Source organism: Rhineura floridana, chromosome 4 (assembly GCF_030035675.1).
Source record: "Rhineura floridana isolate rRhiFlo1 chromosome 4, rRhiFlo1.hap2, whole genome shotgun sequence".
In the NCBI taxonomy this organism is placed as follows: Eukaryota; Metazoa; Chordata; class Lepidosauria; order Squamata; family Rhineuridae; genus Rhineura; species Rhineura floridana.
In genome coordinates, this window is record NC_084483.1 from 181,273,386 (window position 1) to 181,297,926 (window position 24,541).

The window sequence follows — 24,541 nt, forward strand, 5'->3', positions numbered from 1 at the left end:
TGAATATAATCTGAGGACATGGGGCCACCCAGCCTCATAGCTGAAGAATGCTATCAGCTGAAGTCCTGGTTGAAAGGAAGTCAGTACACAGAAACTGAAGTCTCTTTCTGTTGAATCTGGAGGACTTACACAGCAGTGATGCCAACTTTTTGCTCTAAATTACTAATAAATAAAGCAATTTTACCATACACAAACCTGATTATTTTCAACACACTTCTCTGCAAACCACTGCAATCGGGGTGGTCGAGCTCTTAAACCAGGTGTCTGAAAAACAAGATTTCCGAATACCTAAGCTCTTGCTTACTTTGAATAATTCCTTAATTGTAAAGGATTAACACTCAGTTATGAATTAAAGCTCATTGAGTGGTGAACCTGCCCCCAGATTAACTTTTACTCTACAACAGTTAAATATAAGATTTAATGCTTTTCAAAAACAGGTTAGTGGCACTAAATATAGCCATATGGTTACGTAAAATATTGCAGCAAATGTTTATGTTTTTCAATTTGTTTTAAAAACATAGTGTACCCAAAAATGACTACTGAGGTAAGATATAAATAAAACATTTTTTTTAAATTCTGAATCCTGAGCCACATCATATGTTGATGGCTAAGGGTGCAATCTAACTACTTTTTATACTGGGCTGAAGGGAGTTGGATAAACTACAGCTAGTGCAAAACGCAGCAGCCAGACTGCTGACGAGGACCAGACGGTCCGCACATATAACACCTGTTCTGGCGCGTTTGCACTGGCTACCTATTTGTTTCTGGGCCAGATTCAAAGTGCTAGTTTTGACTTATAAAGCCTTACACGGTGCGGGACCACAATACCTTGCAGAACGCCTCTCCCACTATGAACCTACCCGCTCACTACGTTCAACATCTAAGGCCCTCCTCCAAGTCCCGTCCCATAGGGAAGCTCAGAGGGCTGTTACTAGATCCAGGGCCTTTTCAGTAGTGGCCCCCGAATTATGGAACAGTCTTCCCGATGAGGTGCGCCTGGCGCCTACTCTTCTATCTTTTCGGCGCCAGGTTAAACCCTTTTTATTCTCCCAGGCATTTTAATTGCTTAATGTTAATTTTATATCAAGTTGTTAAATGCTTAAGCTGTCTTTTTTAGGGATTTATCTGATGTCTATTTTATTGTATTGTATTTTATTCCTTGCTGTGAACCGCCCAGAGAGCCATTGGCTAGGGGCGGCATAGAAATGGAACGAAATAAAATAAATAAATAAATATAGCAGATCTCCGGCTGAGCTGGCTTGGTCCTGACATAGCAGGGCTACACTGACATAAATCCCTCATCCCTGGTCTCAGCCAGCTCAGTCAGTGATCCTCTGGATAAGCCCAGCCCAGCAGAGCTGGCAGAAGGCCCCCAAAAGGGGTGTTCTGGGGGGTTTCAGTGGAGGGGCCGAGGAGGGAATTTACGTTATACCCTGGTCCCACTGGGCTCCCTCCCGCAGTCCTCCATCTTGGCAGCCAATATGCCAGGAAAAGGTGTGGTGAAAAGAAACGTCTTTCATTTCCTTCTGCTGCATCCTGCCAGCACAGCCAGCGTCCTTCCCTCAAGTGAGGCAGGAAAAATGAACTAGCACTCCATGGGAGGGGCTGTGGTGATGGTCCGTTGTAGTGTTAACTGTTTCCTGCCTCAAGCACTAGCAAAGGAAGACAGTACCCACTTGGGGGTGTCCTGGTGTCCACTGGAGAAAGAAGATCTGCAGGGTTCTATGATGAGGCCTAGGATGGGCCGTCTGCATACGGGGCAAGTTCAGCCTCTGACATAGAGACTGAACAGTCCCCGAGTCCAAGGGAGAGACATCACCTCTAATGCCAGATAGAGACTCAGCCCAGACAGGACCAGACTCCTTGGGAGTAAAGGACTTCTCAGGAGTAAAGGTCTGAATGCAGGTGATCAATGGGAGTCAGTTGAGGTTTGGGATGTTGGTTCAGCAGCTCCAGTGCTGGGCTGGAAGGGCTGCTGGAACATCTATATACCAGCTCTGTCTCAAGACTGCCTGTGGGCCCCAGACCTGTCTCCTGCCTTGGCCTTTTCCTGTGTTACTTATAGGCCACGGCTTCTGAGCCCGGACTGCTCTGACCCTGATTCTTGCCTGACTCCCTTGGTTTTGAGGTAGACTCTGGACTTCGGACTGACCTTGGGTATTGCTCTTGTGCTGCCCTCACTTGTCTTTCTGCAGGGGAGTCTCTTGCCTCCTTAAGGAGCCTGGTGAGAACAGGGTATCAGTATACCAAGGAGCCTCTCAGACTCCCCATGGCCAAAGAGGGCACTTAGGACCCATCATGCTCAGGTCCTCAACAGGAGCACCAGCCATGCTATCTTGAAAATATCCCAGAGCATTCAGAAATCCTTCAGATTTTATCAGTCTCCGCTAACCAAACTAACTGGTCCTCCACGCCTGCAAGGGGGTGGGGATCAGTCACAGCCTATCCAAACCTCACCAGGGCGTGATCCGTTCATGACAATATTCACCTCCCTGATCACCAGATCATTCCTTTCACTCCCTGTAGCAAAAAACAGATCTAGAGTATGACCTGCAGTGTATGGTGGGTACATGAGACATTGTGACAGCCCCATGACTGTCATGGCAGTCATGAAGTCCTGAGCCAACTCAGACAAGGCAGCATTGATATGGATATTGGAATCTCCCAGGATTAGTGTGCTGGGTTATCCAACACCGCACCAGAGGCTAGCTTAGCCAGGGAGGTTGTTGTGCAGCAGGGTGGATGGTACACCAACAAGACCCTGTTCTGTCTCTTCCTCCTAACACCAAGTACAATCCCTCACATCCTGCTCCCAGACGGATAGGCCTCCTGGTGAGAATGAAGAAAGTTTTATGGATCACTGCCACATCCCCTCCCTGTCCCTCTGACCTTGAGTAATACTGCACTGAATACCGGGGTTGGGAAAGCTGGGTAATGTCAGGACCCCCCAGTTCACCTACCCAGGTCTCTGTAATATACACTAGATCAGCCACCTCATCCACAATCAAATAATGGATGAGAGTTGCTTCATTGTGGACTGATCTAGCATTAATCAAGAGCAGCACTAAGTGGTAGGGCAGGTCAACATGGCAACCCAAGTCTCTGATGTGGGGAGGCTGAGCAAGGGCAACTGGTGTTCAATATCTACTCCCCTCTCTTTTATCATATTATCTACTGCTCATTCCATACTTCCCCATCCCCAGGACCCCTGAATCTCCTCCAGCTATTCCCTCTGACACAGACACATAATGCTATTAATTGATTTCCTCCCCCCCCCGTCCAAAGGCAACTACTCAATCCCAAACAGGAGAGCTGAAAATCACATTAACCACCCACCAAGCATCTTGTATATATGCCCATGAATGGTTTCCCTGTTCCCACCAGGTCACAATTCCCCAGCACTCCTCCTTTCACCAAGAGGCTGGGTTAGCTATATACATATCCTTCTGGTTGTTCCTGGCTGTAACACAGGAATCAACTCAATCAGCAATCAAACATATGAGGGGGGTAGCTGTTGACGTGTGTGCGTTGTTGCGTGAAACAGCATACATTACGTTGGAGTTAAGTTGAGCAAGAAACTTCTTCAGAGCATTAGAGCATGTTAAGAGTCTTTATTAAGACATTACGGCCAAAGGCTTAAGAGTAAATACATGTAGAGTTTCTTCAGTCACCCCCCTTCTGGTGCCTCTCTCTCCAAAGATAAACACAAAAGACAACCTCTCAGTTCAGAGGCAATACACAGAAGACCAGCCTCACAGTTCAGAGGCAATATTCAGAAGACTCAGCTTAACAGATAGCTGCTAGAACTTTTCCCAGTCTATCACGATGGTTACCATAGCAACGGCCTTGGCAGTCCGTTCCCAGACTGGGCAAAGACATAACTCCCCCCTAGTTACAGTTTTTCAGACTTGATGGAAAACAAACTCAGTGACAGTGCGGTTCAATGGTCAACAATCCCCCCTTTTTTCCCATCATGTCTGTAACTCATTACAACAATACATTTCTCCAATACATCTTGCAATACAGCTTACATTTCAGTACAGTTCAAAACATCTCTGTACATTTAGCTAGAACTTTATTCAATCAAACTTTGGCTCATTCCAAGCCTTGTCACCAGTTTGCCAAATTTCTCCTCACACAACGGCTTGGTCATTATGTCAGCCACCATGTTTTGTTTCTTGCTGCTCCAGTCAATGCATGACCCGTGCCACATCACAACTATGCCAGAGGTTGACTTACAACTGCTCAGTTCCCCTGCATGATCTGCATCCACAAAACATTCCAAGACCTCCTGTCTTTGCTCCTGACAAAACCAGACTCTTTGTCTCCGTGCCTTTCAGATTTATGTCAAGATCTGGTTGAAATGGCTGCGCTTGTGTTTCTGGACACCAAACTCTGAAATATGCATTCTCTTGTGCTCTAGGTGCACATTTGCCACGTCTCTTACCCTGTGGCTTGTAAACTCGGCTGCGATGCACTCTTTCAGGCATCAGCCTGACTGCATTACATGAATACTGTGGCTGTGTGCTTTTAACAGCTGTCTTTTTACAGCTCTGACCGTCATTCTCTTTCCGCCCCATTAAACTCAAGGCATCAGCACACTTCACACCCACGGTCATTCTAAACTGCCCCTGTGTCATGAACCCCTGGCAGACAACTTTGTCTCTTCTCTGCATAAAACATTTTCCTCTATCAAATGTTACACAATACCCAGAATTCACCAGTTTTTGAACTGATAAAATATTATGAGCCAATTCTGGAACAAACAAACATTCTGACATTATCCCAAGTTTATTAAATCTCACCAGTCCTCAGGCTTCCACCCGTTTCTGTGATCCATCCGCAAGTTGCACAAAATCCTGCACTTCTTCTGAAGCATAAAACAAACTTCTGTCTTTAATTAATATATGGCTTGCCCCGCTGTCAACAAGCCAGTCAATAGGTGCTAAAGTTTGTGGCTTCTGTTTACAAAGTTCACACTTCCCTGCTTCAAGCCTCCATCCCTGGAGTTTCGCTTGACTGCACAGTCTTTTCGGAGATGCCCACGAGCCCCACAGGCATAACAAGACTTCAGCCTTTGATGCTCTTGCTTGTTTTCCTGTCTGCTGCTGCTTTCTTCTTTCAGCTTGGCTCTTTGCTTTTCCTCAGCACTTTTCGCCTCTTGTCTCCGCTGCCATTCCTGGGTCAGCTTTTCCTCAATAAACGCAATGTTCAGACCTCCATCAGGCATGGCTTCGAAAGCCATGACCATATTATTCCAAGTCCCATCGAGCGAAGCCAGGATCAGATAGGTCTTCTGAAGTTCAGAGTGTTCGACGCCTCGGTCCGTCAGCTCAGCAAACAGGCGTCTGAATTCCGTGAGATGCTCACACATTTCGCACTCACCCGTGAAGCGCATTTGATAAAGCTTCCGTGCCAAACACAATATAGATCCCGCAGTCTGTTGCACATGAAGAGCCTCCAACACATCCCACATCTGTTTGGCGTTTGTAACATCTCTCACGTGTAGCAGTTGAGAGTCAGATAGAGCCAGAAGTATAAAAGCCTGCGCCTTCTGATCTCTATGCGTCCAGGCCGCAGTCAGTACCGCCGGAGTGGGTCCATCTATTGTGTCCCATAAATCCTCTTTTATCAGCAAAGCCCGCATCCTCGGCTTCCAGCTGCCTTAATTCTTTTCCGTCAATCTTTCCATTGGCAAGCCTCCCCCAGACAGGTTTACAGCCATGTTGCTCACCTGTCTGGTACAATCAATCAAGCTGCCCTCTGGAACTCCGTCTGCTGTTCAGACCAGCAACTTACTCCCGTGTAATGCGCTGTGGATCTGGGCCTATAACCCCTGTTGACGTGTGTGCGTTGTTGCGTGAAACAGCATACATTACGTTGGAGTTAAGTTGAGCAAGAAACTTCTTCAGAGCATTAGAGCATGTTAAGAGTCTTTATTAAGACATTACGGCCAAAGGCTTAAGAGTAAATACATGTAGAGTTTCTTCAGTCACCCCCCTTCTGGTGCCTCTCTCTCCAAAGATAAACACAAAAGACAACCTCTCAGTTCAGAGGCAATACACAGAAGACCAGCCTCACAGTTCAGAGGCAATATTCAGAAGACTCAGCTTAACAGATAGCTGCTAGAACTTTTCCCAGTCTATCACGATGGTTACCATAGCAACGGCCTTGGCAGTCCGTTCCCAGACTGGGCAAAGACATAACTCCTCCCTAGTTACAGTTTTTCAGACTTGATGGAAAACAAACTCAGTGACAGTGCGGTTCAATGGTCAACAGTAGCGACTTTGCCCGAATGGCTCCCGAAGGATCTCCCCAAGGGGCAACTGCTTTAGTATCACCCCTTTGATGGAGACCCTGCTGCCAGTGGGCCCACCACCAAAGTTAATGTTCTTAATAAGCCCCTGTGAAGCTGCTGGTAAAGGCAGGCACAGGTGTCTGCAATCAGGAACTGCAGAGTCAGGCCTGGCTGGCCCCTCTAGGAAGCCAAACCCTCTTGAAGCCAAACTGCTTTGCAAGAATACCACAGGTAGAGATAGCAGGCAACAGATGTTAAAGTGCACTATTCACTCTACCTGGGTAGATAGTCTGGACTTCTTGTCTCTCTGTTGCAGTTGGGGGTTTGTGGGCACTCTCATGTTGTAGCATTACTGATGGTGTGAACCTATGAAAGCTCTACACACAGGAAGCTCTATGGAGCAGCATTGACCTTTTCAAAGAAACTGTGAGATACAACTACAGCAAATAAATACACATTATTTCCCCCTGTGAATTCTAATTAATTTAGGAAAGATTTTCATAGTCTGGGAATATGTAACATGAAGCACAAATCAGTCATATCAGAAACAACATATCACTGCCTCTATTCAATCTTCTATCTCCCGTCCGGCAGAGCTGTTTCAAACTGTTAGAGGGCTCTTACATTCTGGCCCTAAGGACGTGATGGAATCTTCTAAAGTTCGATGTGACGAATTTGCCAAGCACTTCCAGAATAAAATCTCTTGCATTCGTCAGGACTTAGACTCCAATGTTATAGCAGTGGAATCAAATGAGGTCTCCGGAGCACAGTCTGGCCATATTTTGTTGGATGAGTTTCAATTGGTGCAGCTTGAGGACGTTGACAAGGTGCTTGGACAGGTGCGTGCAACCACTTCTGTGTTAGACCTTTGCCCCTCTTGGCTAATAAAAGCTAGCAGGGATGGCACTGCCGGCTGGGCCAGGGAAGTGATTAATGCCTCCTTGCGAGAGGGAGTGGTCCCGCACTGCCTTAAGGCGGCGGTGGTGAGACCGCTTTTGAAGAAATCCTCCCTGGACCCAGATAATTTGAATAACTATAGGCCGGTAGCAAATGTGCCATTCCTGGGCAAGGTTCTGGAAAGGGTGGTTGCATCCCAGCTCCAGGCACTCTTGGATGAGACCGATTATCTGGATCCATTTCAATCGGGTTTCAGGCCCGGTTTTGGTACGGAGACAGCCTTGGTCGCCCTGTATGATGACCTTTGTCGGGAGAAAGACAGAGGGAGTGTAACTCTGTTGATTCTCCTTGATCTCTCAGCGGCTTTTGATACCATCGACCTTGGTATCCTTCTGGGGAGGCTTGCGGATTTGGGAGTTGGAGGCACTGCCTGGCAGTGGTTCCGCTCCTATCTTGCAGGTCGTCTCCAGAAAGTAGTGCTTGGGGAGCACTACTCGATACCCTGGGCACTCCAATATGGAGTTCCGCAGGGATCAGTTCTGTCCCCCATGCTCTTTAACATCTATATGAAGCCGCTGGGTGCTGTCATCAGGAGTTTTGGAGTGCGTTTTCATCAGTATGCTGATGATACGCAGCTCTACTTCTCCTTTTCATCTTCTTCAGGTGAGGCTGTCAAGGTCCTAAACCGATGCTTGGCCACGATAATGGACTGGATGAGAGCGAACAAATTGAAGCTCAATCCAGACAAGACTGAGATGCTGATAGTAAATGGATCCCCTGACCAGTTGGATGTTATACCTGTTCTGGATGAGGTTACACTCCCCCTGAAGGAGCAGGTGCACAGCTTGGGAGTCCTTTTGGACCCGTCCTTGTCACTTGAGGCGCAGGTGGCCTCGGTGGCACGGAGTGCTTTTTACCAACTTAGGCTGGTAGCCCAGCTATGCCCGTATCTGGACAGGGAACATCTTGCTTCAGTTGTCCATGCTCTGGTGACCTCAAGATTGGACTACTGCAATGCACTTTACGTGGGGCTGCCCTTGAAGACGGTTCGGAAACTGCAGCTTGTGCAGAATGCAGCGGCCAGATTAATAACCGGGACCAAACGGTTGGAACATGTGACACCGATTCTGGCCCGCTTGCACTGGCTGCCTATATATTTCCGGGCCAGATTCAAGGTGCTGGTTTTAACCTATAAAGCCTTACACGGCACGGGCCCACAATACCTGATGGAACGTCTCTCCCGATATGAACCTACCCGTACACTACGCTCAACATCGAAGGCCCTCCTCCGGGTGCCTACTCAGAAAGACGCCCAGAAGGCGACTACAAGAAAGAGGACCTTCTCGGTAGCGGCCCCCGAACTATGGAACACCCTTCCTGACGAGGTACGCCTGGCGCCTACTTTACTATCTTTTCAGCGCCAGGTGAAAACCTTCCTCTTTGCCCAGGCATTTTAATATTTTATTATTTTAATTTTTTAATAATTTTAGCATTTGTATTTAATGTTGTAAAGATAGTTATATGTTCCATCTTTTTCTTTGAATTACTTTTGATTTGTATTTAATATGGGTTTATTATGTTAATCTTGCTTTTGTTATATGTTTAAATTGGTGATTTGGTGATTAGGTGGTTTTAAATTGAATGTAAATATATTTTTATAAAAATTGAATTAAATAATAATAAATAAATACAGTTTCCCATACTCTGAAGTGGTACAATCCAGAGAGAGGACAGTGCTGTATATTAATTCAGAATGTCTGTCTTGGTCACAGTAAAAAAAGGCCCAGGAGTTTGTAAAATATCAAAAAGGAACTTTGAGAACTCTATACACATTGGCTGGTATTCAACTAAATAGTGTGAGTGCAAGGATTACCACTAATGCATCAGGACTTTCCTTCCCTCTTTTTCCCCATGCTGTGCCCAAATCTGCAGATTTAGGGGGCATGCAGGGGGGGGAGAGGGGGGGAGAACATTCTGTTGTACAAGGAGATATCCCTGTGCTGATGGAAAGTGTGACATTGAATACAACCCACTGAATCTAAAACTGGATTTTTTGTTCTATTGGCACATGGGTTTGCAATGATGGAGTAGATGGAAAGGGATGGAGAAAGTGGTGTAGGAGCAGGATGGGAAATGGTTGCTGCACAAAAAAAGAAAGAGTTTGAGTAAAAGTCTGGATGCATAGAAAGTGATAACTGTTACTAATCTGCTCCTCTATCACCCAAACCTATACCTGCACCAACCCTCAGTATTCTGCCAGTTCCTCTCCTCTCCTACCCACCCTATAACTGAACTTGCTCTGGCAACCATAATGCCCACCCCAAATAGCCCTGTACCAAGACACCATTTTTTCTATCAAGACACCATTTTCCCCTTTATTTCAGCATAAACTATTGAATCATGATTTTATGCCATATGAATGTGAAAATTAAGTGGTGATCAGACAGATTCAAACAATCAACAGAAACTATTTGTGCATAATGTTATTGTGCACGTGACACTGTTAAGTGAATGTATACAGGAGAAACGCATGCTGGTTTAATATGCAACTGTTCCTTTTTCTTCTCTAATTTAATGATTTCTTAAACAATTTCACTAGGGTGTGTGTGAGGAATCAGTGAGAGCTAAAGAATTAACATCTTATACAACATGCTCATGGAAATTAAAATGGAAGTAGTATGCTACTTGAATCTCTAGATAATCCTCTTTGTGACATAGCAAAACTCAAGTGCAGCATTTACTTCCAGCTTTCAATATCACTGCTGCTCCAAAAGCCAATGACCTAAACAGCTTTAAAAGCTGAAAACTTTATATAGCAAATCCTCCTCTGTTAAGAAATGATTGCTATGCCCAATGCTACAAGGACAGCCGAGTTATACATTGGACTGTCTTGTGTTTTATTTTGAAATTGAGAAGTGTTTTCACATATAGTAGGCTCTCAATCATCAAAAGAACATCTAGGTCAGATTAACTAAATCTCTAGGGCTTGCAAGATAGTCCACACATTTATATTATCTCTAACCATCTTACTGAATTTTCAGCACTGTGCCTAGTATGAAACTGAGACATCTATGATGCAGTATATTGTAAAAAAGTGAAAAAGAAGGAACCTGTGCTGTAGCATATACAAATTATTTAAGTAACTTGTGATCTGTATTTTTCTTCTACTGATAGGTAGATTGTGCAAAATGCAGCGGCCAGATTGGTAACAGGGACCAGACAGTTTGAACATACAAAACCAATTCTGGCCCGCTTGCATTGGCTGCCTATATGTTTCCGAGCTCGATTCAAGGTGCTGGTTTTAACCTATAAAGCCTTACATGGCTTAGGACCACAATACCTGATGGAATGCCTCTCACGGCATGAACCCACCCATACACTACGCTCAACATCCAAGGCCCTCCTCCAGATGCCTCCTTGGAGGGATGCCGGGAGGCTGGCAACAAGGGAGAAGGCCTTCTCAGTGGTGGCCCGAAATTATGGAATTATTTTGCTGACGAAGTGCGCCTGGCACCAACACTGTCATCTTTTTGGCGCCAGGTCAAGACTTTCCTCTTCTCCCAGGCATTTTAGCATGTGTTTTTAAGTTGCTTTTTAAAAATGTGTTTTTAAATTTGTTCATTTGTTTTTAATGTTTTTAATTGTTGTAAACCGCCCAGAGAGCTTCGGCTATGGGGCAGTATACAAATGCAATAAATAAATCAACAAATAAATAGGTCACATGTTACCAAATTCTTCCAAGCTACACAGGAAGTGGATTGGACTGTGAAAGACCAACCCAAATTGTGTTAGCATTTTGACAAATTTGTAGGGCAGTACAATATCTCAGAGAGGAGGTCAGGTCTCCTGCCCCCCTGGTAAATTCATATTTGCCCAATTTCCCTACTTTTTAAAGTTTGATTGAAATATCTGTTGGCTATTGATACATTCTTAAACAGCAACGTTTTTGCTTATTAGTGAATATATGTAAAAGCTGATTTATAAATAAATGATTATGATGATAATCTGTGCATTGTAATGTTGCACAGGCAACCAATTTGCATATGCATGTGGTTATCAGCTCTGTGATCTACAGCTCTGGCTGCAGCAGCCAGACGTCTCACATGCCAGTAAAAAGCTGCCTTGGATTTCCAACAGTGGTTATGAAGATTGTGCTAACCCTAAAATATTCTATGTTGCTTACTTATGCATCCAATGGCTTCCTCTACTATACTTTCAAGTCAACAAGGGCTTGTTAATTTACATCTACGATATCAGCTAGCTAATTCCAAAATTTTCTAAGATGAGTATATCCTGAGTATATTTATTCATAGGTCTTGCACTTTTAACATCTTATTCTTCATAATGCTAGTGGGCTATCTCAAATTAGACCTCTCTGATCCTATGAATTTTTCAGATATAGCCTTCTTTCTCCTACACTACAATGTGATCTTATTCAGATGTGGTTATGCAGGAAATGGGCTGGATCAGAGGTTGCATCACACTGGTCATATTCACAGTGAATCAGCCTTGTAGCCAACGGCAACCAGGAATTCCATGCAAGTGCATGGAAGTCCCTCCAGGTGAGTATGCTGTCTGCCAAAGGAGGGACAGAGTGATCTACTGCTCCACCAGCTTGCTTGGTTTCTGTGCTGGCTGCAGAAGAAAAAAAGCCCGTTCCTCCATGGTCAACATGAACACAGGAAGCTGTCTTATGCCAAATGAGACCATTAGCCTATCTAGCTCAGTACTGTCTACAATGCCTGGCAGCGGCTCTCCAGGATTTTATTTATTTATTTATTTATTATTTCAATTTATATACCGCCCTTAGCGAAATAGCTCTCAGGGCGGTGAACAAACAAAATAAAATACAATATATCATAATAAAAATACAAAAACATATACAAACAAACAACGAAAAGCACAGCAAAAACAAAATAAATACTACAAAAATTAAAATACAGATTAAAAGATTAAAAAAGTTAAGAAGATTAAAATGCCTGGGAGCATAAAAAGGTCTTTACCTGGCGCCGAGTCAAGGTTCTCTCCCAGCCCTACCTAGAGATACTGCGGCCTGGACCTGGAACCTGCTGAAAGCAAAGCGGATGCTCTACTACTGAGCTATGGTGCTTCCCTATGGAAGGGCCATAGTATTAGAAGCTGAGCTCTTCTTGCATGTCCAGCATGTAAGCAGGCTCTTAGAAGAGGTAGGCAGCAATTTATTTCTCCTCCACCAGCATGCAAAAATGTATACTAGCACCAAAAAAAGCAAGTTTTCGGAGCATACTACCAAAACTGAACTAAAACATATTTCAATGCAATGTGAACAAGCAGGAAAAAGTTGCAGGGAGCCTTAGGGTCATGCACCTTCCCTCATCTCTCCTTCCCCCACATAACCTGGAGGAAGAGTTCAGAAGTTTTTGCTTATCTGTGATGTGCCTTCTGGACTGACAAACTGTGGTTAATATTAACTAATATTAACAAGCCAACTTCAAAACGTAGGTACCAAACATAAGAATATAAGAGCCTGCTGGATCAGGCCAGAATGTAGTGTTATCCTCCATGAATTTGTCTAATCCTCTTTTAAACCATTCGAATTGGAGGCCATCACTACCTCTTGTGGGTGTGAATTCCATAGAAAGGAGTACTTTGTTTTGTCTGCCCTGAATCTTTCAAAGTTCAGCTTCATTAGCTGATCACGAATTCTAGTGTTATGAGTGGGGAGGAAAAACATTTCTATATTCACTTTCTTGATAGCACGCATAATTTTATATACTTTTGTCATGTCACCTCTTACTCGCCTTTTCTCTAAACTAAAAAGCCCCAAATGCTGCAACCTTTCCTCACAGGGGAGTCACTCCATCTCATTTATTATTTTGGTTGCCCTTTTCTGAACCTTTTCCAGTTCTACAATAACCTTTTTGAGGTGAGGTGACCAGAATGGTACAGGGTATTCCAAGTATGGCTGCATCATAGATTTGTATAATGGCATCATAATCAATTATCTGTCCTTCACTCTAAGGTTCCATAGCAGGTTACAACAATCTAAAATATAACATTAAAAATAATTTAAAATAAATGACAATCACAAAAGCAGGCTGGATCCTAAAAATGTACATCCAGAGAAGGCCAGAGTAAAGCGCCGTGTTATAGTATCAGCAGTTTTATTTAGATTTCCTTTTCTAATGATCCCTAGCACAGAATTTGCCTTTTTCACAGCTGCTGCTCATGGGGTTGACATTTTTATCAAGCTATCCATTACAACCCCAAGGTCTTATTCCTAGTCAGTCACCAACAGTTCAGACCCTATGACTGTATGTATGAAGTAAAGATTTTTTTGCCCTGACATGCATCACTTTACATTTTTTTACACTGAATTGCATTTGCCATTTCACTACCCATTCACCCTTCACAATTCCTTTTTGTTTTTACCATCCTGAACAATTTGGTATTATCAACAAACTTGGCTACCTCAATGTTCACCCATAACTTTAAATTATTTATGAACAAGTTAAAAAGCACAGGTCCCAATACTGATCCTTGTGGACCCCATTTTTTACATCCCTCCATTGGGAGAACTGTCCATTTATTCATACTCTTTGCTTTCTGTTACCTAACCAGTTCCTGATCCTCAAGAGGACCCCTCTGAAGCTGGCTTGTTTAACCGTAGGAACTAACAATAGTTCCAGACATGGTAAGCTGTGGGTCATCAAGAGAGCAACTGAAAGTTTACACATTTCTCCTCCCAGTTACATGGAAAGTACAGAGGGGATATTGAGAGGCCAAGGCTATGGATTTAGTGTCACATGCAACTGTCATGAACCTGTATATGTTCATGAGTTATTAAAAATCTCATAAGTAATATCTTGGCTCAAGCAAGGGGCTCTGGGAGATTCTACAGTTAGGAAAAGTCAGGCCTCTGACAAAGCAAAATCCTGAGTTTCGCTTTCCAGCTGAGGACGGTTAAGAAGAAGCCTAAACACGAACACCTGGCTATCTGTGCTGATTAGCAAGTGCCTAGCACTCAAGGTCATTCTTGGCCTGTGAAGTTTGAAACACAGTTGGGAGGGGGGCCTGAAGGCGTGCAGAAGGGAGAAACATCTAGAAAGGGGTTACATCAGCCCATTCCTGATTGGATAATTAATCTGGGACCATTAGGATCCTTTCCCTTAAGTATAGGGCTGGAATCCCAAAGCTTTTGTTCCCTGAAGTTGACCTAAAGGGTTCCTGGTTCCCTAAGAGTTGCCTATGGGAGGCAACTACGCAGGGTTCCATTCTTCTTGTTCTGATGCCAACCTCTCTTAGGTCATTGAAACCATCTGCCTCATGTGTAAGTATTAGGCTAGAAAAGGTTGTTATTTTCTTGTTGTGTCTGTGAATCCTCTTGGTTGTACCAAAACCGCTGTTTGGGTGTATGGTCTTAAAGGGTTACTTGCTGCTATATATTTGATGTGCACTTATATATTTTAATAAAGCTACTTCTATTTAACTTGGTGTGTTCATTGAGAGAAAGGGTGGTTCTGAATTCAGCACCTTGACCATCTCAGTCATGTAACTACCAAAGAGGGAGAAAGAAGTTAAAAGCTTAACTCTAAATTGAGGTATTAAACCAGAGGTTCCTGGCAAGGAGTGTAACTGTGGCTCTTGCCTCATAGGATCTTGGTTTTACCTATTGCCTGGGCTCAGAGATCCCCTGGCTCTGAGTGGACCAGTAACAGGGGTGGTGGCAGCCTACCTTCTACCTTGCAGGGTTGGTGTTGGATTGCACAGCCTTGGCAGGGGTGAATTGGTATTTTTCGGTTCCAGTCCCATTTCCTTAAGGGTGGGGTTTGGGTCTGACGCATGGTCCCTGTGCCTTGACGGTAGGGATTCTTGACAGTAACCACACCAATATTTTTCTCAGACGTAGTTCCCTTATTCTGGTATGACAATTTTATGAATCTAGATAACTCATATTCTGCTGCAGTTGAAACTCACAAGGATTATAATGCTGGCATGTCCCCCTACTCTTTTGTTCAAAATTGTCAATAAAATATTGCTAGCACCAGACTTGGAACAAACTCCTTGCACGTCCCACTTGATTTCTTCCTAGTTTAATACTAATCTATTATTATTTACTGCATGTACTGCTTTTCCAGCATATACTTTGCATATGCCAACATCTCTCTCACATATACCATGTGAACAACTATTTATGTAAAATGATTTATTCTATCCATCTCCCATGCTGCAAATTTCCACTCAATAGGTCACATTAATAACCATGGAAGCTAAATTTCTTTGGAACTTCTATATTTAAAAGAAATCATACTTTACAAAGTAACATCTTGCTACAATACTTTCATCTCCACCACAAAATTGAGTTTCATTTTGATTTTATACAGATTCACAGAAAAAGCAATTTGGATGAAAGGGTGCTGCAATCTCTCAATTTCAGGGCCCATGAAATATTTTCATGATTTTCACGGTAGATTAAAAACATTTATTTTATTTAGTATTACATTTATATCCTGCCTTTTTCTCCAGGGAGAGCAAGGTGGCATACATGGTTCTTTCTCCTCCCCATTTTTAATTGGTTGGTTTTGTAATACATGTCCAATCCTGTGCTTAATACACTATACTGCTAACAATTTCATTAAACAACTTTTGATATATATATATTATCAACCCTAAGTACTATCATCTGCTTTTATTTTATTTGGGCAGCACACCTTGTTTATAGTGTTATTCCGGGGCAAATAAAACAAATAAACAAATAAAAATAAAAAGGTGCAAAGTGTTCTTTTTTCTTGGGTTGCATGTGCAAGAGAAAAAAAGAAAAATTCAGAATTTCTAGGGGCAGTGAGAAAAAGAAACATCGTGGAAATTTTCTCAGAAAAATAATACTGAAAAATTTCAGCTCAGCTGTTGTACTAACTGGTTTCTGTCACACAGAACAGTGAAAGTTATATTAAATATAGCTAATGTAATTATTTAATACTGTTACACATGTAAGATACCCATTTCAGGGGATTTCCATAATCACAGCTGCCAATCTGGTAACCTTGCAAACATACAAGTGAATTCCTATCACGCAAGCGTTGTTTGAAATACTTGACAGCATTATGCTTGATATGCCCATAGATCCACACGGGGGGGGGGGCTTTGACCACTTTAATTACGCAGCAATAAATATTTCATGTGAACTAGCTTCTAGAATAAAGCCATCTTAAACATTTCCCTATTGAGAGGTCCACCTTACTCCAAGTAGATTCCAATCAGCATTTCTACTATCACATTTTTAACAAATCAAGACAAATGCAGCATCTATCCCGACTAGTGAAATGTTGCACTTTCCTTAAGGGATTAGTGAGCAATGACCTAAGGAACAAACACAATATTCACTCAAACCATTTATTTTGCAAGGGAATCCTGTTGTGTCTCAGTTAAATTATTTATTTTATATATATTTATAGATGTATTTATATACAGCCCTCTCATAAAATATCAGAGCAGTGCACAGCAATATAAAAACATTAAAAAGCAGTGTAATCATTAAAATAATTGGCTATTCAATAAAACTTGATATATTTAATTTATTAAATGCACTTCCATTTTTCCCAAATGCAACAATCCCACTATATATCATCTATTTCCAACCTCCCGAAGTAACAGAACATGTACTTTTTTTGGATATGGGCAATATCAGTCCAAATCATAGAAAGTCTAAGATTCTGGAGTTAACTTCAGATTCATGTTTTATACTTAGGTGCAAACCATGCTTAACACAAAATAACTATGCTTGCATATTCACTGGCTAACACTGGGAAGACATTCAAAAGTCTGGCTCCCAATCTGTGTAAGCTATCGTTTGCAGAGTACCATTACTACATCTTCACCTGGCCAATGTCCTCTGACCTGGGAACACTACTCCTCTTGGATGAAGCTTGTAAATAACACTCAAACCAGTTTAGAGATAAATTATGTTTTAAAACACAAAGTTGTTCCTATGCATACACTTAAGCACCCAATTCACTGTCTGTCTATCTCTATCCCTTCAAAACAAATTATAGGCCAAGACTTTGTAATTGTTACATATTGTTCTTTGGCATGGAAGCACGAGTAAAATTAAAGAAAACTGAAAAGTGAAAAACAGCATAACACATATTAAAAAGCTCAAATGAGACTCTGTCGAGGTTATGCAAATATAAGAAATCCTAATCCAATGAACATAAAAAGGACAAGTAAGAATGCCAGATGTGTATGTTCTCTTTTGATAAACTAACAAGAGGAAAAAGTTTCTGAAATTAATGTTTTAGCCTGAAATAATCTATTTGCACCATATTTGCTAATTCTTAAGTGAAAGAAAAAGTTAAATGGATGGTTATGAAAATCAGAAATGAAAGGAGCTGACAATTTGTTTACTATTTATTTATGATATTTATTAGTCACTTTTTTTCAAAATGAAACTCAATGCGACTTACAAAAAAAGAAAAAATATCTCTAGATTAAGTGAATGAAAGACTGTCAACAGTTTCAAGGTCTTTTTAAAGACAAAAAGTACAAAGACAGCAGGTCAAGACTACTTGTGTAAACTCCAACAGGGCAGGAATACTCAGAGGGGTGGTAGAGAGAATGTTTAAGGAGATGGGAAAAAGTTTAAATAAAGACTTTTTCCCTAGCCCTGTACAGACTTTTTTTTCCTGGGCCTACAACATCTCTAATCTTCTCCTTCATTTTATTTTTTAACCTCTTTGAGGTTGGTGATTCAGAACCAAAACTTGCCCAATCAGATAGTGTAGTTTGCTTAAAATTAGCACTGAAACAGTAATGCAGGCAAAGTTGTTATACCTTTCAGTATTTTCTTTCACTTAAAAATTATTAATAAGGCATCTTATGATTTATTTAAAAGGACTTTTGGGGCTTTTTCTTTACATTTTAAAAGCTTAGCTTTATATTTTCAAAAGATTAACTTGTCTCTTTTTCTCTCACTAATGTAACTGGTAAACCAATATTGAATTTGTAAGGGATGGGAGGGGGAGAAATGCAACTGTGTTAGAGGAAAATAATCACAATCTGGGAAGGCTCCAAGACTGCCCTTTTGACTTATCAATTTCAGTAAGCAAAATTTCAATCAAGCCTAGATAAAATATACTAATCCTAAATAGACCAAGTTTGTCACCTAGCACATTCTATAAGCTGCTTACTATAGTGGGAGAAAAAATGCTAAATTAAATGCCAAACAGTAGCAGACAGTGCTTGTTTGGCTGATTAACTTGTAGACAAGCATTACAAATAAATCTGAGCATAGTTGGCAATAAATTAAATTCCAGCGGTTTAAACAACAAAGAATTTGTTGGGAAAGAGGATTAGCAACTTTACACCCAGGAATGCTAGTTTAATTTAATTGTTCCACAATCCGAGATTTAATATGCAAATATCATTTGGATATTTAACAGTGAATTTGACAAAGTAAGGAAACAATTTCAATATACAGCGAGGCTGTCTTGCTTCTAACTGTAATTATGCACAATGAAAAGAGCTGGCCTAATCTCCCCTTGACTCCCCTCCCCCAAATCTTTCATTACTAGGACTAAATTCTATTAACATTAATCAGAACAAGACTAATTAAAGGTTAAAAACTTTAAATATATAATTCTAATTAAAATTCTAAATAGTTGCATGATTAGAGTACTATAAACTCACCTCAATGATCTTCTTGGCTTCTTTATATTTGCCAGTATTCAGAAAGGCAAAGAAGAGATCATAGTGCATTGTCATTTCACCTCTCTCATGGCTCACAAAGTCCATAACTATAGGAACATTAAAAAAAAAAGCAGATTAGGTTACCTGTTTAGAGTAAAAAATAACATGTGACAAGGCAAACACCTGTGTCAGTTAACACCCATGCCACTGCATAAATCATGTGACCATTTATAGCTGGATGTTCTAATGGCATTTGCAGCTCTCTATCCACTCATTTGCACACCACTTTCTAGACAAGATTAATTTTACTGGGATGTATTTAATTGAGTTCGACTCAGAGAAGACCCACTGAAGCTAACAGACATTACATTCATTAACTTCAATGGATCTACTCTGAGGAGGAGTAGCACTGAATACCACCCACTGTATCATAACCATAACAGAAACCCTTTGGTCCTTTTCTGATTGTGGCAGGGGGGAATTTATGAACTGTGGAGAGTTAATTCTTCAGTAAGGCCAGAACTACAGACAGTTTGTCATAAATCAAATCATGAAATCAATGGACTTAAGTCTATTGTCGTTTAAGTATGCTGGATATCACCCAATAAATTTACTTCACAATCCGAATCCTCATCTAGTCTGTGACAGAGAGGGCTATGTGATAAGTTCACCCCTCCTTTTTACCAGAGTTTTGTGAGGCCCATGAGATCTTATTGCTATCCCTAGTATCCCAGAATACTTATTTATTCTTGATCACAACGCATGATCTGAATATGTGATGACAAATTTTACTGGTGTGGTCCTCAGTAACAAATGATCAAAACCTTGTTGGCTTCAAGGTGTTCCCATACCATACCATACCATCCACAAAGAGCAAAGGAAAATCCCAACATGCAACCAACCTTTCTGCAATAGTTCGGTGTTTCCCTTCTCTATTAATCTGCACAAGATATCATGAAGTCTAGGGAGTTTGCCATACTTCTTGCAGCAATCACACATAGCTTCCACGGCTGCTGCTAAGTCATCCCTTAAAAGAAAATCCATGACATGTTTTCAGATGGAAAGGGGGGGGGAAGCAAGCAATGCACACGGCAAACTTTAGAAACAGCCCCTTGAACGTCATACTCCAGTATATAGCTCCACAGTTCAGTTCAAAACGTTTTGGGGACATGCAATGCATCCAATTCTTAACACTTCCCTGAGAACCTGACATCTATTTTGATGCATCAACTGGTGAATCATTTAAAAGGTAGCTTAAGCAAAGTGGACACCTCTGTCAAAAAAGGAATGGTCATATACAGGTTCTTATATTGAGGCAGTCCTAATTTATTCAACAAAAGATTCTTTTGAGCAAATAAGAAGTCAGATCTGAGAGACGCAAGGGTGCAGAGGCTGGCTGTATTTTTCTTATGAACTCTGCTAACACCAGGCGTGAGGCCCCCTACAACAAACACAACAATATTGGCCTAACGTACGTGTTTAAGTAAAGAGAACAGTTTGATTACGTATTTAGTACAGCTACTTTGGAAGACAAGTGTAAATGAAAATAAATGTTTAAAGCAAGATACAGTATCTTCAGAAAAAGCTTGCAACAATTTATGTGATTATAGAACACTTTAAGATACTTTAAAATTTTGAGCTTACATTATATATATAAACCCATAAACAATACAACAAATTGTGATTTTTTAAAAAGAGAAATCCTTTGTATTGCTTTTTAAAAAGGTATTCCAATTTTGAAGAACATCATAAAATTAAATAGAAATTTAGAAGCAATTTTATTGCATGCCACATGAAACTGTAAAGAAAATGAGCCTAGCTTGATGGATCTCTACGGTAACCCCTTTACTGAGTCCTATTTACAGTGCATCTTCTGGCACCCCACAGAGTCATTTGAATTATTGTCATTTGGGGTGAAGACTAAATTACAGGTTAATTTCAAAACTGCAAGTGGATGATGCTGGCTAGATTACTGTCATACAAAAGAAATAGCATGGTAGCTACCACACATGGGTATAAAGCTTTATATAATCAGTGTTTTCTTCTGCTCTGGATGCAAGTTCAGTTAACACCCATAGGAACAGCTTGAGAACAACTCCCAATAATTCCACCTAGGGTGTAATCAAATCTATACATTCAAGTTCTTACTGTTTATGTTCAGCTTCTGACAGTGACTCTGAAAAGAGCAATGGTATTGTTTGAGCTGCATTCCCACAGCCCTAAATTGACTGTTTAGGTCAAAGCTATCAATAAACGAATGAATAAATTGGAATGCCAATCAAACAGACACATTAATAGTGTTCAGACTCCAGATATATATTTTTGAAGATATTTAGCCTGTGTGTGTAAAATAATGAGTCCATTAAAGGAGGTGTTAAAAACAACATACAAGTATCTATGATTGAATGTCTAAGCATTTGTAAATGTTTCACCAATTGGAAGCACACCTCTTGAACCGTTATGAGAACACTAGAATACTATGGCTTTTGATGTTTATTTTCTAGAGATTGCAAAATGTTTGTTCTATAACATAATACTATTGTACCATTCAAGTCTAAGAAGCTAATCAATCTTTCACAATGCAAAAAAATTCAAGAGCTTGGGTCAAAATTACCATGTGCTCTTCTGAGATTTCCCTGCCACCCTTATAAAGCTGCTAGATTTCCTAAAAAGCTGGTCCTTATGAGGGGACCCTCCAAAAGGACATGATGCAACATCAGAAACTTCCACCAGGGTTATGGGGAAATTGGCTAAATTGGCAGTGTCCCTGTGGACAAGCACAACTGCCTCTATTCACAAGTGGAGCACTCTGGACTTAAGCCAAGATTTAGAGGCAGCTACTGTGAAAATTCAAGCTTAGTCATTGCATGAAGAACATATCCCACAATGAAGTATAGTGTGCACACCTCCACATGCGTACATGTATGTATTAGATTTATATCCCACATTTCTTCCCAGTAGGAGCCCAGGGCCTTATTCCAGGCTGCTTCTGTGCAGAAATTGCTTTTTAATATGTTTTTAAATATGGTTTGTTTTAATGTGTTTTAAAATCTTTTGTTTTTAAGATGTTTTAAAGTGCTTGTACTGTTTTCGTTTGCCGCCCTGGGCTCCTTCTGGGAGGAAGGGTGGGATATAAATAAAAGGGGGCATTTTAACTGAATTCTGATTTTATGGTTTTAACTCATTTTTATTTTCATTGTATTGAGTTTCTGCACACCACTTAGAGAAACCAGTAATTAAGCAGTAAATGGGGGGGAAGGAAATGGACTGCCTTCAAGTCGATCCCAACTTATGGTGACCCTATAAATAGGGATTTCATGGTAAACGGAATTCAGAGGGGGTTTACCATTGCCTCCCTCTGAGGCTAGTCCTCCCCAGCTGGCTAGGGCCTGCTCAGCTTGCCACAGCTGCACAAGCCAGCCCCTTCCTTGTCTGCAACTGCCAGCTGGGTGGCAACTGGGCTCGTCGGGACTATGCAGCTTGCCCACAACTTCAGCAGTAAATAAATGGTACAAATAAATAAAACCACTTCGCACACAGGCACGATATTGGCAATTCCTGGATGGGGCTCGTTAAGATTGCATCACACAAGTCCAATTTAAGTAGTGTTTGCTGAGTTAAGACCATTGTGACATTATGTGAGGGTAGAAATTAACATATACAATTGAGGCTACAGATGGCATGCAAATTAGAACAGAGACATGCAAATTAGAATAGAATACCTCTCTTTAAAAATGGAGGTAGATCCCTACATACCAGAACATGAACATTTTTCAGTGTAAATTATATTAAGAACAGTTGCAAAATGCGCCCATAAGGCAGACGAGTGCAAGTAGCTTCATTTGTAATACCATTTCAGTTACAATATGGTTTCAGTATTCCATTTTCATAGAGCAATACACACAGACACACATCTACACACACACACACATACTGGACTGCTCACTTTTGTGTTTTGAATTTATTAGCAGCTTATTCTAATCCTGTGTCTTTCAAGGTAAACACAATCTGATAATGTTTTGCATCAAGGATAACCTAAAAATAACCTTTTAGATTAGATATATCTGTGCCTCATATGTTAATAGAACTGCCTTGATGTGATAAGCCAAAGGGCATAAACTATTTATTTATTTATTTATAGAATTTATTAGTCGCCCATCTGGCTGGCTGTCCAGCCACTCTGGGCAACGTACAAATAGAAACATACAAACACGTTAAAACATTAAAATCTCAACTATAATAATAAAACTTAACCCACCCCAAAAGCCTGCCTGAAGAGCCAGGTCTTCAAGGCCCGGCGGAAACTAGTAGGGAGTTGTCCTGTGCAAGCCCCACAGGAAGAGGTCTTCTGGAGTTCAGACATTGCAATGAGGCTTGCACAGAGAAACCTCTTGGTAGATTGCTTGAACTAGAAGACCGTGTCTTCTGATTTCTATATAAAAGCTACATTCTAAAGGGATGCTGCAAAAAGATGGGACTGTCCCGTGCAGTCAGTAGTCAAGTTGATTCTCGAAACTAGTTTTTTTTAAGGCTGCTTCATATAGCAAATCATGATTATGAGCAACTTCTATTGATTTTCCAACAGTTTACACCATGCAGTCAAACACATACACACCAAAACTGCACACAGAGCCAGTTCACGTGAACAGCTTGCCATGTGGGACAACCTCCATGTTTGCATTTTTAAACCGTACACACTGCCTTGCTGATTTCATGTGTTGAGTTGAGCCTAAGGCATTTTGTGGAACCATGCATTTTTACTGCCAGCACAGGTCTTTTTATCTAGCAGCAACTCTAACGCTGCATTTCTTGATTAACTTGCTCACGAGTTTTGTTCTTGCAAGGGGCTCTGGTTTGACCTAACAGCTTGGGATCAGGAAAATTTATCTTGATTATTTTCCTTAAGATCTGTTCTCTGGTGCCCACAAAGCTCTGAGCCACTCACACACACAATGCTCCCATGGTCATGAGATGGTGAGGGTGGTTACTTTATAAGTATATAGAGCTGGAGGAAGTTGGCAAAGTGATGGCTCTCTTTCCCATTTCCTATTTCAGCTCTATGAGCTTGCTAAGGCTCAAATTAATTCTACTGGATCCAGCTTTTACCCAGATCTCTTGGAAAAGCAAAGGGTGTACACTTTCTTTCTGTCTTGGGTAGGGGGCGCTGATCTGGGGGAAGGGGGAAAAAGAAGTGGCCAGAGGGGTGGTCCCCTTAGCACTCACTCAAAAATCCAAATGTGCCCACAGCCTTAAAAAGGTTGGTGAGTCTTACTCCTATCCTATACAGGTATATGCAGGAGTACGTCCCATACTGCTCAATGGCTCTTACTCCCAGATAGTGTGTTTAGGATTGCAGATGAAAGTATTTGCTATTTGCATAGGATACAAATAAGGTACTATATAACTATCCTAGCCTTGCAAGGAACCAATGTGATTACTCAGAAAACTAGCTGAATTTTCAACTAATTATCTGAATGAGTATTCCTTTGTGGCCCTCACCTACAATTGACTGGCTTTTTCTCTTTTTTTAAATTACAAGAAATCTTCTTGCTTAAAGGGTGCCACTCTCTCAACCTTACCCTTTCCCACTTGTTATAAACAACTTTTCTAAACCAAGAAGCCTGTTTGATAAAACAAAAAGACTAAATATTGATTTTAATTGGAATGAAGTGCTTCAGTGTT

At 41.3% G+C, this 24,541-nt stretch overlaps 1 protein-coding gene across 1 annotated transcript in view; it reads right to left on the reverse strand.

Annotated features, from left to right (window-relative positions):
* Positions 1-24,541, reverse strand: part of LRPPRC (leucine rich pentatricopeptide repeat containing) — a 177,873-nt gene that overhangs the window by 48,341 nt on the left and 104,991 nt on the right. Inside the window, exons 24-26 of the mRNA XM_061625407.1 lie at positions 19,762-19,886; positions 18,860-18,966; positions 196-264 (exon numbers count right to left, since the gene is read on the reverse strand). Of these exons, the coding sequence (XP_061481391.1) occupies positions 196-264; positions 18,860-18,966; positions 19,762-19,886 (301 nt within the window). The remainder of the gene's footprint in view (positions 1-195; positions 265-18,859; positions 18,967-19,761; positions 19,887-24,541) is intronic.